Source organism: Pygocentrus nattereri, chromosome 28 (genome assembly GCF_015220715.1).
Source record: "Pygocentrus nattereri isolate fPygNat1 chromosome 28, fPygNat1.pri, whole genome shotgun sequence".
Classification (NCBI taxonomy): domain Eukaryota; kingdom Metazoa; phylum Chordata; class Actinopteri; order Characiformes; family Serrasalmidae; genus Pygocentrus; species Pygocentrus nattereri.
The window spans coordinates 17,819,510-17,837,396 of record NC_051238.1 but is presented as its reverse complement, the minus strand read 5'-3'; the positions used below and the strand labels follow the sequence as shown (position 1 = coordinate 17,837,396).

General features: G+C 39.4%; 2 protein-coding genes across 4 annotated transcripts; both read left to right on the top strand.

Moving 5' to 3' along the window:
• The first annotated feature begins 585 nt into the window (after window positions 1–585).
• zgc:112962 (uncharacterized protein LOC548348 homolog) lies at window positions 586–8,199 on the top strand. Its single transcript, XM_017721263.2, has 10 exons — window positions 586–940; window positions 1,858–1,942; window positions 2,033–2,116; window positions 3,217–3,321; window positions 3,521–3,589; window positions 3,753–3,836; window positions 4,596–4,688; window positions 4,786–4,821; window positions 5,004–5,153; window positions 6,610–8,199. Exons 2-10 carry the CDS (start codon window positions 1,936–1,938, stop codon window positions 7,377–7,379), a joined length of 1,398 nt encoding a protein of 465 aa, XP_017576752.1. The 5' UTR covers window positions 586–940; window positions 1,858–1,935; the 3' UTR covers window positions 7,380–8,199.
• Window positions 8,200–9,446: 1,247 nt separating this feature from the next.
• si:dkeyp-82a1.6 (torsin-1A-interacting protein 1) lies at window positions 9,447–14,286 on the top strand. Of its 3 annotated transcripts, none has more exons than XM_037535647.1 (8): window positions 9,447–9,756; window positions 10,193–10,303; window positions 10,687–10,701; window positions 10,965–11,135; window positions 11,281–11,400; window positions 11,518–11,640; window positions 12,760–12,810; window positions 12,908–14,286. In XM_037535647.1, exons 1-8 carry the CDS (start codon window positions 9,684–9,686, stop codon window positions 13,708–13,710), a joined length of 1,467 nt encoding a protein of 488 aa, XP_037391544.1. In that variant the 5' UTR covers window positions 9,447–9,683; the 3' UTR covers window positions 13,711–14,286. The 3 variants fall into 3 exon arrangements, with proteins under 3 accessions (XP_037391544.1, XP_017576803.1, XP_017576802.1); XM_017721314.2 differs by having other exon boundaries at window positions 9,451–9,756; window positions 10,687–10,860; XM_017721313.2 differs by having other exon boundaries at window positions 9,452–9,756; window positions 10,687–10,860; window positions 10,962–11,135.
• Window positions 14,287–17,887: the final 3,601 nt, after the last annotated feature.

Sequence of the window (17,887 nt, the reverse complement as noted above, 5' to 3'; positions counted from 1 at the left end):
AATACATCTGTCTAGCCAATCGGGGACTGGGGAAGAGGTCAAATAGCTGGAGCAGGTGTGATAGATTTTGTGGTTTCTTATTGCGGACTTCCTCTGTGGCCATCCTTGTTGCAGGTCGTGTTCTAATATGATGGTCTTCTCCAGTGAATCGGTTCTTTTCAGAATGTGCGGTTTGGAAAATTTGTGTGTGAGAATGTTATGTAAAACTTTTTGCACAAAATTGTCTTCATAATCACCCATTCTTAAGAGGAAGTGGGGCCAGAAAACTTACAGAGAGGAGAGTTGGCTCTCAGTAATGTCCGCCGGGTTTCTTCAACGCTAGAGGGCGCTCCTGAGTGAGTCCAAAATGAACAGGTTAATATGGGGCATTTGAGTAAAACCATCATTTATAAACACTTAAACATTCTAATGTAAAATAATGCAATCATTTCCTGAACACAGAATAGCATAAAACGTGTTAAAACTGCTTAGTATGACGGAGGGAGGAGGAGGAGGAGGAGCAGCAGCAGGAGCAGCAGCAGCAGGAAGAGGCCGGGCTCCTCATAAACCGGCTCTGGCGGGGCTCTGAACTGACGTGACGAAAGCAGAGCCGAAAGGAATTATCCGTCTGAGTGAACGTACTGAGGAAACAGCGGCCCAAATAAGAAAGTTCCAACATATTTGGGAACAGTGCTGTGCAATAGCGACACTTGTGGTTTCTCTTACTAAATGAAAGCGTTACACACTCTAGTAAACTATAACAAACTAGCTATAATCAAGTTTGATTCATAGTGAAAGTCCAGTTTTGCGCCGCGTTATTGCTAAACGGAAACGCGTCAAGTACATCGTCGTAAATCATAATAGTGAATCCTCTCGGTCGTGTGGATAATCTTTGGTATTGAGGTTGAAAAACGAAAGCGAATCGTACAAAGTGTTACTGATCACGAAGCAAATGGCTTTGGTGAGTAATTCTATGTTTAATTCGGTTTGTGTGCTGGCTTTCTAGCTGTAGTAGTATAGTATCTTCCGTGTGTGTGTGTGAAAGCCTGACTGAGAGTCACCTGTCAGTACAGATGGCTAGTTTAGCCCTGGACCTCATTTGGTTTTGTTGATGTGTTTTTATAAGTGGACACGGGGCTCAGAAGGACGTTTTATTCACAAAACTCAATGCTGATGCTACACTACACGTAGCAGTAGCTGCACCAGGTTCTGTGTCATCGCCTTGCTGACATGATGCGTCTGGATATTTTCAGTGTTATGCTGGAAGGCAGCTCCTCACACTGAATGCTTTTGCCCTTTAGTTCCACTTATTTCTCGCGCTTTTTATTACCTCTTTGTGAAGTTTAGCTACTAAGAAAATAATCTAAAAATGTTTAAATAACTTTTAACCACATTATTATTAGTCTGTTGTGTGTTCAGCCTGTTACTGTTGTCCACCATATTGTGCACTTTTATATGAAAAAAAAATAAAGGCAGATTATATTTTGGTGAGAAATAAGATGAATGGAAGGTAAACCATGCATAAAAGATGTTTGTAAGTGCTGTAATTTGCACGCCAAATTTGGTTTGATCTGACTTTTTAAAAGTTGAACTTGTCCCTTTTATGATAAAATATGAAGAGACTATTAAAACAATGTTTAGTTTTCTGAAAGGCTGGCAGTCTAAAGTCTAGGCACTGTATACAAGGAATGACCCTTTACACTGATCACCAGTGTCTCTCAGTCTGGTCCACATTTTTCTCTTGCTTCATGTTGGGAGTTGGGTTTGAGCAAAAATGTGGACTGTCTTGGTTGCCCTGAGGACCAGTTTGAGAACCCCTGCTTTATACTGCCGTTCATGCCTGTGTATATGCTGTTAAATATTTGTTTTCATGTACAGATATGTCTCCAATGAACTAGCTTTAGAGGTTTACACCAAATCGTCTACTCTCCAAGACAGGTGGGCAGCGTCGAGGAAATGAACGGTATGGTGTAGAATGGTATTCACTGTCACCATGCAGTTACTTTGTCAGTATAGGCTTAATTTATGTGACTGTTTATTCTTTTGGCTTCAGTTCATACCTGTGACGTAGGAGAGGATATTAAGCAGACTGAACGTGATGACGTAGCTGTTAAAAACCTACCGAAGGAAAGTGAAGGTATATTGTGTCAGTAAAATGTATTGTTGAAAACCGATGACTAATGTATTATAAATGGTGAGATTAACAGATTTTGGCTATTTACCTTCTCTAGACTGTAATAGCATCTCCCTTTCCAACAACCGTCATTAGCAATTTGTTGTCATCATCTATCCAACAAGGGGGAGACAGTGTTACATCCACCGTGGAAGGTGACAAAGTCCACCCAAATGAGGCCATTATAAAAAGTGTTCTTCCACTCCACCACACCTTCCCACAACCAGTAGCAGTTTTGTGATTTAAAGGGCTATTTCATTTTTAATTGATTTCTGCTTTATCAGATTCTTAATATGTAAACATTCATTTACAGTGTGATATATTTTGTTCTAGAGAAACTTCAGAGTTCAGAATTGTAAAAGCTGCCTCACTCACAGCTACTTCTTATAATGGTTAGGAATGGCATACCTGAGAAATAATTCTACACTAGTTTTGTGGCAAAGTTTTGGCCTAAAACATCTATGCATGGTGGAAAATGACAATGCAGGGTTTTGTAAGGCAAAACAGTCCTCAAATAAATTTTTATTTTCAGATTTCCCGCCATTTTACGAATATCAACGTTGCATAAAACTCAGAAGACGCATGTAGGTTTACTGATGGTTTTGGATAGTAAATAAATTGGCTGTGCTTGCATGTTTTTGTAGACATTGCAAGCTTTGGTTTCTGTCACCAACAATGAGATCCAAGTCAGTATGTTTCTGTACAATTCTCTATTTCACTAAAAACACACTGACTTTGTTTACATCTCAATGATTTCATTATGGAGGAATGATTTAAACAGCTTTTATTATAGCTAGAAGTACTTTAAGTATTTAGACTGGAAAACATTGGAAGTAACACGTTGTCAAACCTCTAAGATTAACACATTTTCCACCACATTTACAATATATACATATAAACATTCATATATTCTACTTTTCTCTCAAGCTGTTATGTTGATACTATTTGTGATGAAAATGTGTAAAATGAAAAACTGTAATGTACCACACTGTACATGAATCAAAAATGAACAGTACCATCTTTTTTGAATCTGCACTTAAATGCTGTTGTCTACTACTTCAAAGGTGAGGATGAAGAAGGTCAGGATGAGGTTATGCATCCCATGGAAAGCTTCATTTCATCACAAGTAAACCCAGAAATGGAAAGTCTACAAGAGGAAATTACAAAAGGTGACTATCGTTTAGTGTATTGTCTTACTGGACATATATCTCTGCCATAACACAATGCTGCATAGAGAAAGATTTAAATTTAAGCTCAAGTTGAGTTTGGAATAAAAATCCTTGACTTTGTCTTCCACTCAACATTATGAATGTAATGTCTTTTGCATAAACATCTCTTTTAATTTGTGATGTCATACCCTTGACACAGGAGAGGACACTAAGCAGCCTATACACAATGATGAAGGAATGGGAAACATGCAGAGGGAGGGCAAAGGAGGTATCTAACATAATTTAACATTGAAGATTGCACAGATTTTGGTATCAAATGATTTCAACTATTCCATTTGGCTTTATAGAAGTCCATCACGCACTCGCTTACCTTCCAAAAACATAAACAATAACAATACTAAACCTAAAGAAAAAAGTCTTTTAATTGACAGATGGAGCTGGAGGCCCTCAATTAGATGGAGAAGGAGGGGAACTTGAGATAAACGAGAGCCCTGAAAATAGTGAAATTTCAAAAAGTGAGTTCCATTTGCCTTTTTTTTTTATTCCACATACCATCCCAAAAACAAACTGCAAAGGTTTTATGAAAACATATAATGGCAAATAGTGATTACATACTTGGATTCCTTTTCATTTTATTGTTAAGATATAAACAAAGTCATTCACATTGGTCTGGTGTGAAATCCTCCATTCTAGAGAGTGGTGGTGATGAGAAGCATAAATCTGAATAGTTTAATGCATCTAAAAGGTACACCACAGAAAGGTTTTACATGAAATGGTTACAAATAAGCTGCCTGATATCTGGGGCATTGTTTTATGCTAGTTTTGAGAAGGTTTTGGCCTATGGTGGTGTAGGGAAAATTAATTTACCACTGTTTTGCCCTTGTTAACATTATATGTATTCTGAGTTTTTATATATTAGTTTACTGGTTATTGTGGATGGTAAATAAAATATCAATATTTGGATAGTATACATTGCAAACCCTGGTTCCTACCACCACCATTATAAAGAAATCCAAGCAATATGTTTCTGTACAGTGTACGATTTCTCATCAAACACCCTGAATGGCTGTGTTTAAATCGCAACAATTGAATTATAGTCATTTTGACAAATCATTTTAATTTCCCTTTTAAATGTAAGTATACCTTTTGTTTTTTTTAGTTAGAGTTGCATTAATATTGAAGTGAATATACATAGGAAAAGATTAAATGAAAGCAACAAAGAAAAAAATAAATTAAAATTCTTCCTCTGCATCATTACGTCCACCACATCAAAGGCAAGAATGAGGAGGGAGCACACTGTATATCTGGCCTCACTTTGTCACAAGTAACCCCACCGGTGAAGAGCCCACCAGAAGAAAGTATAAGAGGTGATTATCATTTTGTACAGTGCATTATTTTTCATAACCTTTTTGGTTATGATGGCTTAAGATTTGAATTAAACTTTTTTTTTTTATTTTATTTTAGAAAATCCAGAAGACCTTGTCTCATTAAAGTCTAAAGGTAATACTTGCATGAATCAGTATCAATCAATTTTTACTCTCTTCTCTTTTTAATTTATAAAGTAGACCAGAGGTCTTTATCAGTCATAATGGATGCTTATATAGGGCTGATAATGTTTTGTGGAATTACGCTTAAATCTGAGTTTTGGTCTGTAAAAGAAACGGTAAACTTTGCTGTTTTAGATGTCACCAATGATGAAAACTCAGAAAGGAGATGCTCATTAAAAAAGGAAGAACATAAAAGGTCTGCAGAAGAACATAGTGGTGAAGGGGACTCTCCTTGCCATGAGAAAAAGGAACGCTCTGTAAAGACTCAAGACACTAAAAGCTCCAGTAAGTATGGTCTCTGACCTTGTCACATACAGTAAGTAGTGCTGAGTGACAGGGTGCGAAATACGATTAATCTCTTGGATCCCCTAAATGTCTCAAAATCGATATTCTAGGGTGTCCCTAAAAGAAACTTATGTCATTTTGCTGTCCACTAGGGAAAAACGGTCAAATTCAGGGAGAGGTCATTGTTTAGCTGTTTCACACACCGTCAGTCAGCTTCTGTCTTTGGTGTTCTTAACCAAGTAGAGTGCAGCATTGGTCTGCCTTAGGGTGATGCTGTTGCACATTGGTTCCCCCAGTTTGTCCTTCATAACTAAGCATTTGTAACTATGCCTGGGATGCCTCTGAAAAGCTTTACAGCACGCCGTAGCATATTTGTAAATCTGAAAACTTCCGATTTCACAACAGACTGGGGGAAAAGTGAATAGTTATTCATCTCCCAAACTGAAGACAGAGAAGGAGGTGTGTAAGAACTCAATTACTGTGTGGAAGACTGCTTTTCATTCTAGAAAAGAGTCTCTCCAAAAAAGAGAAATTGTTGAACCAACAAAACCATTTTGTTGCCATTGAAACTACCATCAGCACTGCTACAGCAAGTGTGTTAGCTGCTAGCCAGTGCTCAGGTAGCCAGCCAAGATAGGACTCCCCAAATACCAGGGGGTATTTTGCACACTGCTGACCCATATTGACAAAGATTCACAGTATTTTTCCCTAATGTGTCACAGAATCAATGTTGTATTTAATTTTGCATTAATAAAGTTAATGATCCTCAGTGCTGTACTTCTGTGCTAAAAGAATATCCTGAAAAACAGACATGACTTGGACTGTTTTGCTCTGTTCTGCTTTTCTGTTTTTGCTTTTCAAAGTAAAATTTCACAGATGTCAGAATGTCTGTTTAATTAGTGTTAAAATGTAAGCGAAGTCACACAGAGCAGTGTAATGCAAAATGCTTCATTCTAGAGAAACTCAGAGTCAGAATTATTCACAGTGGTAGGAACCAGACATTGTAGTGTTTACTGTCTCTAACTTTGTGTGATGTAACTTTTAATGTGTGAATTACACTAAAACAATGTTGCCTGATGTCTGCGATGGTATTTAATTGTTTTGAGAAGCCTTCATGCTGAAGTGTATTCGTGGTGCAAGTACATACACTTATATGAAAAAAATACCCTTTTTCAGATTTACCACTGTTTTACCATTATCAATGTTGCATGTAAAACTGTAATTTTGGATAATAAAATTGACTATTTGTTCTTATCACTACCACTGTGAAGAGAACGGTAAATGTAAGAGTTAGAAACTTTCTCTACAAAGCACAATTTCCCAGCAAAACACTGAATGACTTTGTTTGTATCTTAAACATTTGAATTATGCCAAAATTATGAAATTGTAGTCTCTGACATTTGCACAGAACTTCGTTTCAGAAGTACAACAGACTCATTATTTTTCTCTCACACAGAATTCATCCTGATCTATGCCTTATTTGGTGCTGTGCTTGCTGTCACAGTATTATGGTTTATGAGAGGTGAGGCCCCACCTGTGCAAAAAGAGTTTAACCTGTTGGATGTGTTCCGTCATGAAATGGACAAAGTTCAGTCCAGCTTCCCCAACCAGCACAAAGAACTATGGAGAAGAAGCAAAATCCACCTCCTGAGGCACCTCCAGATGAGCCGTCCCAACGAGCCAGTGAGCCTCATCTTGACCTCTGGACGTGGGGCTGAGAAGACACTTGGCTGTTTGGCTCAGCGATTGGCTGCAGCCTTTTCCACATCTTTGAACGCCTCTGCCCTGGACATTGATGGAGCCAGCAAAACGGCTGAAGACAGTGACCAGGTGAAGCTGGACATTGATAGAGCGCTGAGAGAGGCCTTTGATGCTGGCAAGCAAGCTGCTGTTATCCACCGCTTTGAGGAACTTCCTCCTGGGTCCACGTTGATCTTCTACCGCTACTGTGACCACGAGAACGCCGCTTATAAGAATATCTTCTTGGCTTTCACTGTACTGCTGGCGGAAGAGCTGGAAGTGCTACCTAATGTTAGCCTGGGGATGGTGGAGGAGATGGTTCAGGAGTATTTAAAAGAGAAGTTTGTTTCCTCTCACAGAACAACCATGTTTAATCAGATGGATGTAGACAAACTGAGTGGGCTTTGGAGTAGAATCTCCCATCTCATCCTGCCAGTGGCTGCAGAGCAGAAGGTTGAACTGCATGGCTGTGGAGGATTAGGGTGACTTGATTTGCACACAGTTAAGCAACCAATTCCATAGTTTTGGTGAAAGCGGTCAAGGAACCTACTTTTACCTTTCTCTTTCAATACTTTGCAGTTCTTGTCTGGGTAATACAATCTGTGTGTGTGCGTGAGAGAGAGAAGGGGGGGGCGGCTTTTGAATTTATTCATGAAGATATGCAATATCACAAACTTATGTGCACCTCACTTGACAAATTAAGCTTTATGTGCGGTTAAATCAAAATGTAAACTGATACTCACATTGAACATTTTAATATAGCAGCGGTAGACTTGGTCTGTGTACAGAAAATCAGCCTACAGTCACTTAAAGTACATGTAGAGTGACAAACTGGTATAAGTACTTTTGAAATAAAACAAATTTTTAACATAACCTTTTTATAATGTAAACTTAGCCTTGATTAGGGTTTATGAAACCAAATTAAAGCTAGTTGATTATCTAATGCTGATTCCACTGGATGCTTGTTTAATAATGTTGATTCCACATTTGTGAGGCAAATTAACGAATGCAGCTTTGTAGGTACAACATTATGTGCCTTAAATGCATGCAGAACATTTTATTACCATGTCTGTTAAATATTTGTCTATAAAAGAAACATGAAGTGGGATTGGCTTCTGTTTTATTAGTAACATGGGGTGGGATCCTGGATGCATTACATTGAGTATGTGGCAAGACTTTTACAATTATGTAACATGAGATTACTGCCAGAAGCAAAAACTAACCTTGGTTACAGTAGTCTCTTGTAATATAATATGTATGTCCCAGCTATTAAAAATCTCTAATAAATTATTTATTAATAAAGTTACAAATTTGTTCTTAAGATATTGTTTCATATTAATTCACTAATTGAGCATGTTTACAAGCACGGTTTCTTTCTGTCCTGTGTGTGTGTGTGTGTGTGTGTGTGTTAAGGTGTCCCTAAGCTTTATTCCAAGATTTGATATCTAATTAACTAATAGTTCAACAATGGAATTATTATCTGAAAGCCATTTTCAGAATATTATTTATATGGTTTAAGTACTTTATTAGAAAATTGGCCTGTGTTTTAGTGTGTGGTCATACACAGTTCTGGTTTATTCTGGACAAAGGTCAAGTTAAGAAAGCAGATTACAGGTCACAAGTCAGAAACCACCCAAATATCTGTAAGATGCTTATATTTATATTTAGAAAAGTGTACAGTAATTAAAATCCAGCCATGTTTGCACATTAGCCCAGTGTTGTCTAAAGGTTGTGCTATTCTGGAGTACGGTAATGCTTCAATTATAGGTTTAAAATATTGATCATATCTAAACATCTGTCCACTTCTGATAATCTTTTGGTACTGATTTTGATATCAATGTACATCCATAATATTTTCCCATGAATTATATACATGTGCACTTGAGTGGAGAATGCTGCACATAAAATCCCAGTTCTATTGATAGAAATTGTTCAGAAACACAAGAATATTTTCATTTTGAATGAGAGAAGTGTGACTGTTAAACCTAATTTTACACCATAATAAACTTGCATCTGATTTGTGACTGTTACTCCACATTTTGAACAGTAAGTTGCTGCTCTATCTATCAATCAACTGCAAAGACTGTTCCGTGGAGACTATTCACTGAAAGCGTTTTGAGGTGAAATCCCTGATTTGGAGCACGGACACCATGTTGTTCCAGTCTCTTTGATCCAAACCCCATCCATCCATCCATCCATTTTCCAAGCCGCTTCTCCGTCAGGGTCGCGGGGGGGTGCTGGAGCCTATCCCAGCAGTCTTCGGGCGAAAGGCACGATACACCCTGGACAGGTCGCCAGTCCATCACAGGGCAGACACACACAGCCACTCACACACTCACACCTAGGGGCAATTTAGCATGTCCAATTGGCCTGACTGCATGTCTTTGGACTGTGGGAGGAAACCGGAGAACCCGGAGGAAACCCACGCAGACACGGGGAGAACATGCAAACTCCACACAGAGAGGACCCTGGTCACCCGGCCGGGGAATCGAACCCAGGCCCACCTCGCTGTGAGGCGACAGCGCTACCCACCATGCCACCATGCCACCGTGCCGCCCTTGATCCAAACCGACCGTTCCAAATCAAAACATCGCTGACTGAACAAATGGTCATTAAGTAGAACCTCTCGGTCGTAAACGCTCTTTAAATATCTTTGTCCCGTGTTGTTTCCGGACAGTGGTGTTCACGCAAATGTGTCCGTCGGACAACATTCTTTCGTTTCCTTTTTCCGTTAGTGGAGGCGGAAGGAGTTTAAGTTTCATTCAGTTTGTTCTGATATGATATTAACAAATGGATTCTGACGATTTTAAAGGAGATTATTTGAAAGCACTAAGGAGAAGCACCAGACAGGCGCATAAAAACGGTTTGTTTCCACAAAGTTTATAACTGTGTTTGACTTCAGCTAGCTAAGCTAAGTTGGCTAGCTAGTTAGCTTACAGCTTTAGTGCGTTCATTGCTGAACTTCGCAGGTCATTTCAAATAGTTAACTAGGTTAACTGGAACAAAATAACCAGACTTTATAGATTTAACCTCACTGTATTAACAGAACTCGTTTCAGTCCGTCGTAAAAAGCAGTTCGAATGGGCTCGGTGGTGGTGGTGGTTTGGCTGAAGTTGTTCAGATTTCTAGCTACTGAAGTTAGTTTCGTTTTTGCTCCGTGATCTTCAGATATGAGGGTGGTTTCAGAATATATAACCAAACCAAATCTCATAGTATTTTACTCCATCATGTGTTATTCGACAATATTGTTTGAGATAAATGTAAAAATAAATTTCACAAAGTTTTCCTTGTTCCGTTAGTTGTGTTTGGTGCTGATGTGAGAGCCAGAAGCGCTCTGAAGCGGAAGCGAGCGGTAGAGAAGGACGCGGTCAGAGGATCTGAAGAAAAGGACAGCGATGCTGAAGATGAAGGTAGATCTGTGTGGAAAGATTGAATTATTGGTTTAGCACCTGACTTTCTAAACCAGTCGTATGTCCAGATATCCCTTCTAGAGAATGAATTCAAGTCTTTTAAGGTGCACCCATTCCTGACACAGGTGTTCAGTTGTGCAGACACATCTTGTGTACTTTTCATAGAAAAGCATTGATTATAGAATCGGATGTACATTAGCATTAGGGTCATTATGCCCAATGCCAAGTGCCAGTGAGAGAGTATAAGTAAGTCCCCCTGCATTAGGCTGTGGAGCAGTGATTAAATACCTTGGAATGCATTGGAGTTTGTTCATCCTTGTTATTTTAATATTTATTTATTTATTTATATTTAATTATTTAAACCATTTTCTTTTTTATTGCAGATACAGGATCAACAGGTAAGATTTCAAGGCTACAGGTGGGAGAGGGTGCAGAAAATGGACATGAAAATGGGGATGAAAGTATGACAGTGGAAATGGATGCAGCTGGACATCCTGACCAGGAACAAGACATGAACTCAGAGGATGAAAGGGAAAGTTGTGAGGCGACCGTGAGGAGTAAGATGTCACCGTTTTATAGTGAAAGTGAATTAATTTTGTCAGAAACATCTGTTAGAGAGCCACGGATTCAGTTACTCAAACATTTGTATGTTTCCCAGTAGAGCCTGTCATTGAGGAGAAAAGTATCATCAGAACTGTACGTGTTGGCAATTTGGAAACGGAAGAAATGAAGACGTTCTTGCGGAGCCAAAGGATGCAAGAGCATCGCCAAAAGCCGCCCAAAGTCATAGGGGGACCAGACACGGCTTCTGGTTCTCAGACTACGTCTAAAGGTTTGCTAACATGAGTTTCTAAAATATAGGTTTGTGATTTTTTTACAGTGTTACTTGTGGACTGTGGGCCTATTGCAAAGGCTGTTTACCATGCTCCGTTAAATGGAGTATTTATTTTTTCATGGTCATTCTGTTTTCTCTGTAGAGCCCTCTAGAACAAACCCTGCTTCTACCCTTCTTAGACCACTGGAGAACAGGCAGGAGTTTTTGAGAGCGAGGAGCAGCATAAGACAGTACCATAACAAAATGGAGGAAAAAGCCAAAGGTTAGGCTTTGCAAAAGTTCTGTAGCCTGTCATTTGTAGTCTTAGTGATTTCTTTTTATGTGTCTTTAACATTTTGGTTTAATTTGTATCACCAGCATCGTTGCTCTTTTATTTTAGATGTTTCTAGTGCTGGCCTTCAGAACTGGGACAGGTATCCTTACTCAGAAGGTCCTACAAAACGCATTCCCCAGACAAATATCTTTCCTGCTAAAAAACAACCCCTGCAACACAGAAATACAGGTAGTCGTCTCATCTCTTTTGTTCTGTGTGCTAAATAAACATTGTAGGAAATGTTGTGGTTGGTATAGTGTAGTGCCCTCCATGTGACAGAGTGAGGTTTGATTCCCTGCTTGGAAAAACATAGCAAGCTGTAATGATAAGACCCCTAACACCACAATCATCTATCACTGTAATATTATTAAACTGTAAGTCGCTCTGGTTAAGGCCATCGGTCAAATGCTATAAATGTGAATATGAAATTAACTCTTGCCTTGATATAAGGGGATAGTGCTACAGATTTAAAGAATGGATAGATTCGGACATGGGATTTTTACAGTCAGCAGTGTTGCATTATTTTGCCAAGACTTCATTATATATCCAGCAAAGCCACGTCCATGGCCAGAAATTCAAAAGTGCTGTGGTTTCTTTCCCCGCCAGCTCAGAGAGATGGTAGCTGAAACAAAGGACATCTGTTAGCACATGTTCTCAGAATGTGGCAGTTACCACTCTAGTCTACACATTCAGAGCTATGGTGTTCTTTGGTCTTGCGTCAAGTATGAAAAGATGTGGCATCAAGCTAAAGGTTTTGTGCGATGTGGGATGATGATAAATGCTTCTGGAAGTCGCCCCATGTAAATTCAAAATTTTAAACTTTTTATTCGTAGAGTCATCAACAGATGTAAAACTCAAATTGAATCACTTAGATATAAGCTCTCTCAATCAGAAGTAAATTTGCCATATTGAGCTTCTTTTCACTGATCATATTTATACATTTCATATATTTACATTGCAAAGCTTGTCTAGTTCAAACAATGTAGAACCATATTGAATTAATTGTGTTTGCATCAATTAACCAGACTTTTTAGCATCTGTTACAGTTAAGCCTGACCTGTGGGTTAAGTTTACACTCACTCTGCTTTTGGCTGAAGTGTGCATTACTCTACATTTTCATTTGTTGCCAGTTGTTTTTATTGAAATTATTCATCTTGCTCAAATACTTGTAAAATTATTTAGCAGTAAACAAAATGTTTTTGTGCCATCTGTCCCATATATGGTGGAATGAGAATTTTGAAATGGACAAAAGGAAGGGGTAGTATTTTTTCTTTTCTATTTAACATCTTTATCTTTCATCTCCTGAAGAATTAAAGAAACCAGTCACCACAAAAGCAGCATCAGCAAGCTACTCAAGAGGTACTTTCCTTCATTCCAGCAGAATTATTTAGTTTTCTTCAGACTGAGATTGATAATTGATTGATAATATTATAGTAACATCATTTTTTCTCCACAGGGTATGTATGGTATGTGTGCGGGTCTCTTCAGTGGGCTCTTTTCTTGCTGGCCTCGCTCACTTTAGGCTTACTGGGTTATCAGCACCTTCCAGCTGCATCCTTTCCCACCAAAACAACACAGCACCAAGACAAAATGGTGTCCAGTGCAAATTTTGACTCCCAGTTAGCTGCATTAAAGCCTCTTTTTCCAAGTCAGCATTCAGAGCTGTGGAAAAGAAGTGAGATCCATCTAAAACAACACCTTAAACTGAATGACCCTAGTCAACCTGTAAGTATGATCTTGACTGCTGGTCTAAAGGCTGAGAAAACGTTAGGCTGCTTAGCACAACGTTTAGCAGCAGCCTTTTCTGCTGCCCTCAACACCTCTATGGTCGACATTGACGGGGCCAGCAAAATGGCTCACAACAGTGATCAAGTGAAGCTGGACATTGATATAGCGCTGAGAGAGGCCTTTGATGGTGGTAAGCAAGCTGCTGTAATCCACCGCTTTGAGGAACTTCCTCCTGGGTCCACTTTGATCTTCTACCGCTACTGTGACCACGAGAACGCCGCTTACAAGAATGTCTTCTTAGTGTTCACTGTGCTGCTTCCGGTGGATGAACTAGACTCTAAACTAAATCTGAATGCAGTGGAGGAGAAAGTGCATGAGCATCTGAAGGATAAGTTTGTTTCCACTGAAAGGACAGCCATGTTTAATCAGATGGATGTAGACAAACTGAGTGGACTTTGGAGTAGAATCTCCCATCTCATTTTGCCAGTGGCGGCAGAGCAGACAATTGAAAAGCATGGCTGTGGAGGCTGATGGCCCATAGAGGTACATCACAACTGGACCACTGTCATTGGAATTGTAGGTATTCTTTGTGCAGCTAAATGGCTGGTGATATTTTCACACAGCAAGGGCATACATGATTTTCTTTTATTATTATTAATAATTCCATAATTACATCTGTGAGACTGCCTTTCATCTACTGTATAGAAATCCATTGTAAAATGTGTTTACATTTATATAACTCCTTGGACAATTGAGAAGAGGGGTTTCTGTGAAAGAGAGCATTTAATGTCAAGTCTGTTGCAGTGATTCCTGTTAGGGGCTGTAATCCTGTAAATGAAGAAGAAAAAAAGGAAACAATCTTTAGCACACAGTCTCAGAATTGTCAAAATGTTTGCTTTAGTGTACATCAGAGGCATCTGCCTGTGCCCCTCTGACCTTTAGGTATCTTTTCTGACACATTTGCTCTAAATACAGAGGTTTTTCTGAAGAATAAAGGGAACACTCAAATAACACATCCTAGATCTGAATGAATGAAATATTCTCATTGAATGCTTTGTTCTGTACAAAGTTGAATGTGCTGACAACAAAATCACACAAAAATCATCAATGGAAATCAAATTTATTAACCAATGGAGGCCTGGATTTGGAGTCACACACAAAAAGTGGAAAAACGCACTACAGGCTGATCCAACTTTGGTGTAATGTCCTTAATACAAGTCAAAATGAGGTTCAGTGTTGTGTGTGGCCTCCACGTGCAGGTATGACCTCCCTACAACGCCTGGGCATGCTCCTGATGAGGTGGCGGATGGTCTCCTGAGGGATCTCCTCCCAGACCTGGACTAAAGCATCCGCCATCTCCTGGACAGTCTGTGGTGCACATTGGCGTTGGTTGGATGGAGCGAGACATGATGTCCCAGATGTGCTCAATCGGACTCAAGTCTGGGGAATGGGTGGGTCAGTCCATAGCTTCAATACCTTCATCTTGCAGGAACTGCTGACACACTCCAGCCACATGAGGTCTAGCATTGTCCTGCATTAGGAGGAACCCAGGGCCAACCGCACCAGCATGTGGTCTCACAAGGGGTCTGAGGATCTCATCTCAGTACCTAATGGCAGTCAGGCTACCTCTGGCGAGCACATGGAGGGCTGTGCGGCCCTCCAAAGAAATGCCACCCCACACCATTTATGACACACTGCCAAACCGGTCATGCTGAAGGATGTTGCAGGCAGCAGATCGCTCTCCACGGCGTCTCCAGACTCTGTCCTGTCTGTCACATGTGCTCTGTGTGAACCTGCTTTCATCTGTGAAGAGCACAGGGCACCAGTGGCGAATCTGCCAATCCTGGTGTTCTCTGGGAAATGCCAAGCGTCCTGCATGGTGTTGGGCTGTGAGCACAACCCCCATCTGTGGACGTCGGGCCCTCATACCATCCTCATGGAGGTTTCTAACGGTTTCTAACCATTTGTGCAGACACATGCACATTTGTGGCCTGCTGGAGGTCATTTTGCAGGGCTCTGGGAGTGCTCCTCCTGTTCCTCCTTGCACAAAGGCCGAGGTAGCGGTCCTGCTGCTGGGTTGTCTCCTCCACATCTCCTGGTGTACTGGCCTGTCTCCTGGTAGCGCCTCCAGCCTCTGGACACTACGCTGACAGACACAGCAAACCCTCTTGCCACAGCTCGCATTGATGTGCCATCCTGGATGAGCTGCACTACCTGAGCCACTTGTGTGGGTTGTAGAGTCTGTCTCATGCTACCAGGAGTGTGAAAGCACCACTAACATTCAAAAGTGGCCAAAACATCAGCCAGAAAGCAGAAAGGTACTGAGAAGTGGTCTGTGGTCCCCACCTGCAGAACCACTCCTTTATTGAGTGTGTCTTGCTAATTGCCAATAATTTCCACCTGTTGTCTGTTCCATTTGCACAACAGCTTATGAAATTGATTGTCAATCAGTGTTGCTTCCTACGTGGACAGTTTGATTTCACAGAAGTTTGATTTACTTGGAGTTATATTGTGTTGTTTGTGTTCCCTTTATTTTTTTGAGCAGTGTAATTTAGCAAGGAGAAAGATAACTCGAGAGGCAAGATAAAGCAGGCCAAGGTATATTGAATTCATTTCAGACACCAATTACCTGTTGCTCATATTATATAATGTTGACTTTTTTACAATGGAGATAATGTATTCTGAATGCTGTTTTATGCTCTGCTTAGGTAATTATTTAGCTTTTGACTGAAGTTATAATGATTAAAAATTACAGTGTATTTTTTATCTGCCTGTTCAAGGTTTTTCTTACTGCTATGATAAGTTTGAAATGTCTTCATTGGAGGCACAGTATAAGCCTCTTGGTGGCACTATTATTACAGGATAAAGTGCTTGTTTTATATACGATAAGATACATTTGATTGTTAACCAAGTGCCATTTAAGGAAGTAATCTTGCAACTAGGATCTTACTAATGAGCCTGAATTAAGTTTTAAAAGTTCAACTTTATTTCTGTTCTTTGAAATTTCACCAATTTGTAGCAGTGCTGAAGGAAACAAGAGGTTGCCATGTTTTGATGTCATTGTTGACATTTTATTTACTATCTAAAATGACCAGTGAACCTTAACAGGTGGTCTGAGTTTTTACATATGTTAATGAGGAAAATAGGGGTTCTATTTTGCCCTACAACACCCTACATATACTACTCCACTATGAATGCATTTTTAAAAAATACAGATTTTCTCAAAATGAATGTGTGGTAACTTTCAGACATTAAATTCTTCAGGCTGGTCTGGTTCCCATCCCCACCACTGTGAGCAAATGGAGCAAAAACATGGTAGAATTCCCCCTAAAAAATACAAATCAGTTCAATGATAATCTAATAAACTCAGTCAAATATTCCATTTCATATGCAAATATTGAGCATGGCAAAATTTACATGGTTACAAATACATTTTAATAAGCATAAATTATATGTCTGAACATGAGTTAGGGAGCAAAAATAAATGTGAACTTTGATTATTTGGAATGTTTCCCAAAAAAGAAAAACATCAAGAATATTAATAGATACACACACACACACAAACTGACGTGATGGGTAGACATTTAAAACGTCTGATGATTTTTAATAGTTTGATGGCTTTAAAATGGTTCCCAGCAATAGTCATTCTCATTCTTGTGCCACCCACAGTTGTGCCATGGCAAAATTTATGTGAATCGTTTTTCTTAAGGGTTCACAAGAAACTGAATTTCAAAAGGAAGTTGTATGGAGTCCATTCCTGGCTAGTTAGTCACACTTCTTTTTATAGATCAGCCACTCCTTATACACTGTATTGTGTGAAGATCAAACTTTAAACACAAGTCAAAGGTATACAAGGAACCCTGGACTATTTTTTTTAACAGCATTTATCTTTTTCTTCTTTCGGCTGCTCCCTTTAGGGGTCGCCACAGCAGATCATCTGCCTCCATCTTGCCCTATCCATTGCCTCCTCTACTTTTACACCAACCATCTCCATATCCACCTTCACTACATCCATAAACCTTCTCTGAGGTCTACCTCTTCTCGTTCTACCCGGCAGCTCCATCTCTAACATTCTTTGACCAATATATCCACTATTCCTCCTCAACACATGTCCAAACCATCTCAACCTGGCCTCTCTGGCTTTATCTCCAAACTTTTAACAGCATTTATGAGAAGTTCTATTAATGAAAGCTCTTAAAACAGAGCAAGGGGCTAAACAAGTAATCATTTTTATATTGAAATTGCAATGTGATAGAACGCATTTTTCAAATCAGGAGTGCTTTAATTATATGATTTGCTCTTGGGGAGTTTCATTTTTTCTTTTGGGCCCCAACCTGGGTTTTTAGATTTAATGTGGATAAGGGTAAAATAATGGTAAAACCAAAAAAATGTTTTCTTTGGGGATCTCACAAATATTTGCCTGTATGTAGCTCTCTGCCATGAATGACTTTTTACAAATAGGTTTCATGCCAAAACTTGATCTCCAAAGAATTATAAAACAATATTTCAGACATAAGGCAGCACATTTTTAGCCATTTTGTGTAATAACTTTGTGAGGTAACTTCGAGTAAATGCTTCAGTTGTCTGATTCCTGTCACCACTGTGAGCCAGTCTGACTTGGTAAGTTTCTCCAGAATTAAGCATTTCACATCAAACCTCTATGAATAACTTTACATATCAATAATTTAAATATGCAGGAATTCTCATT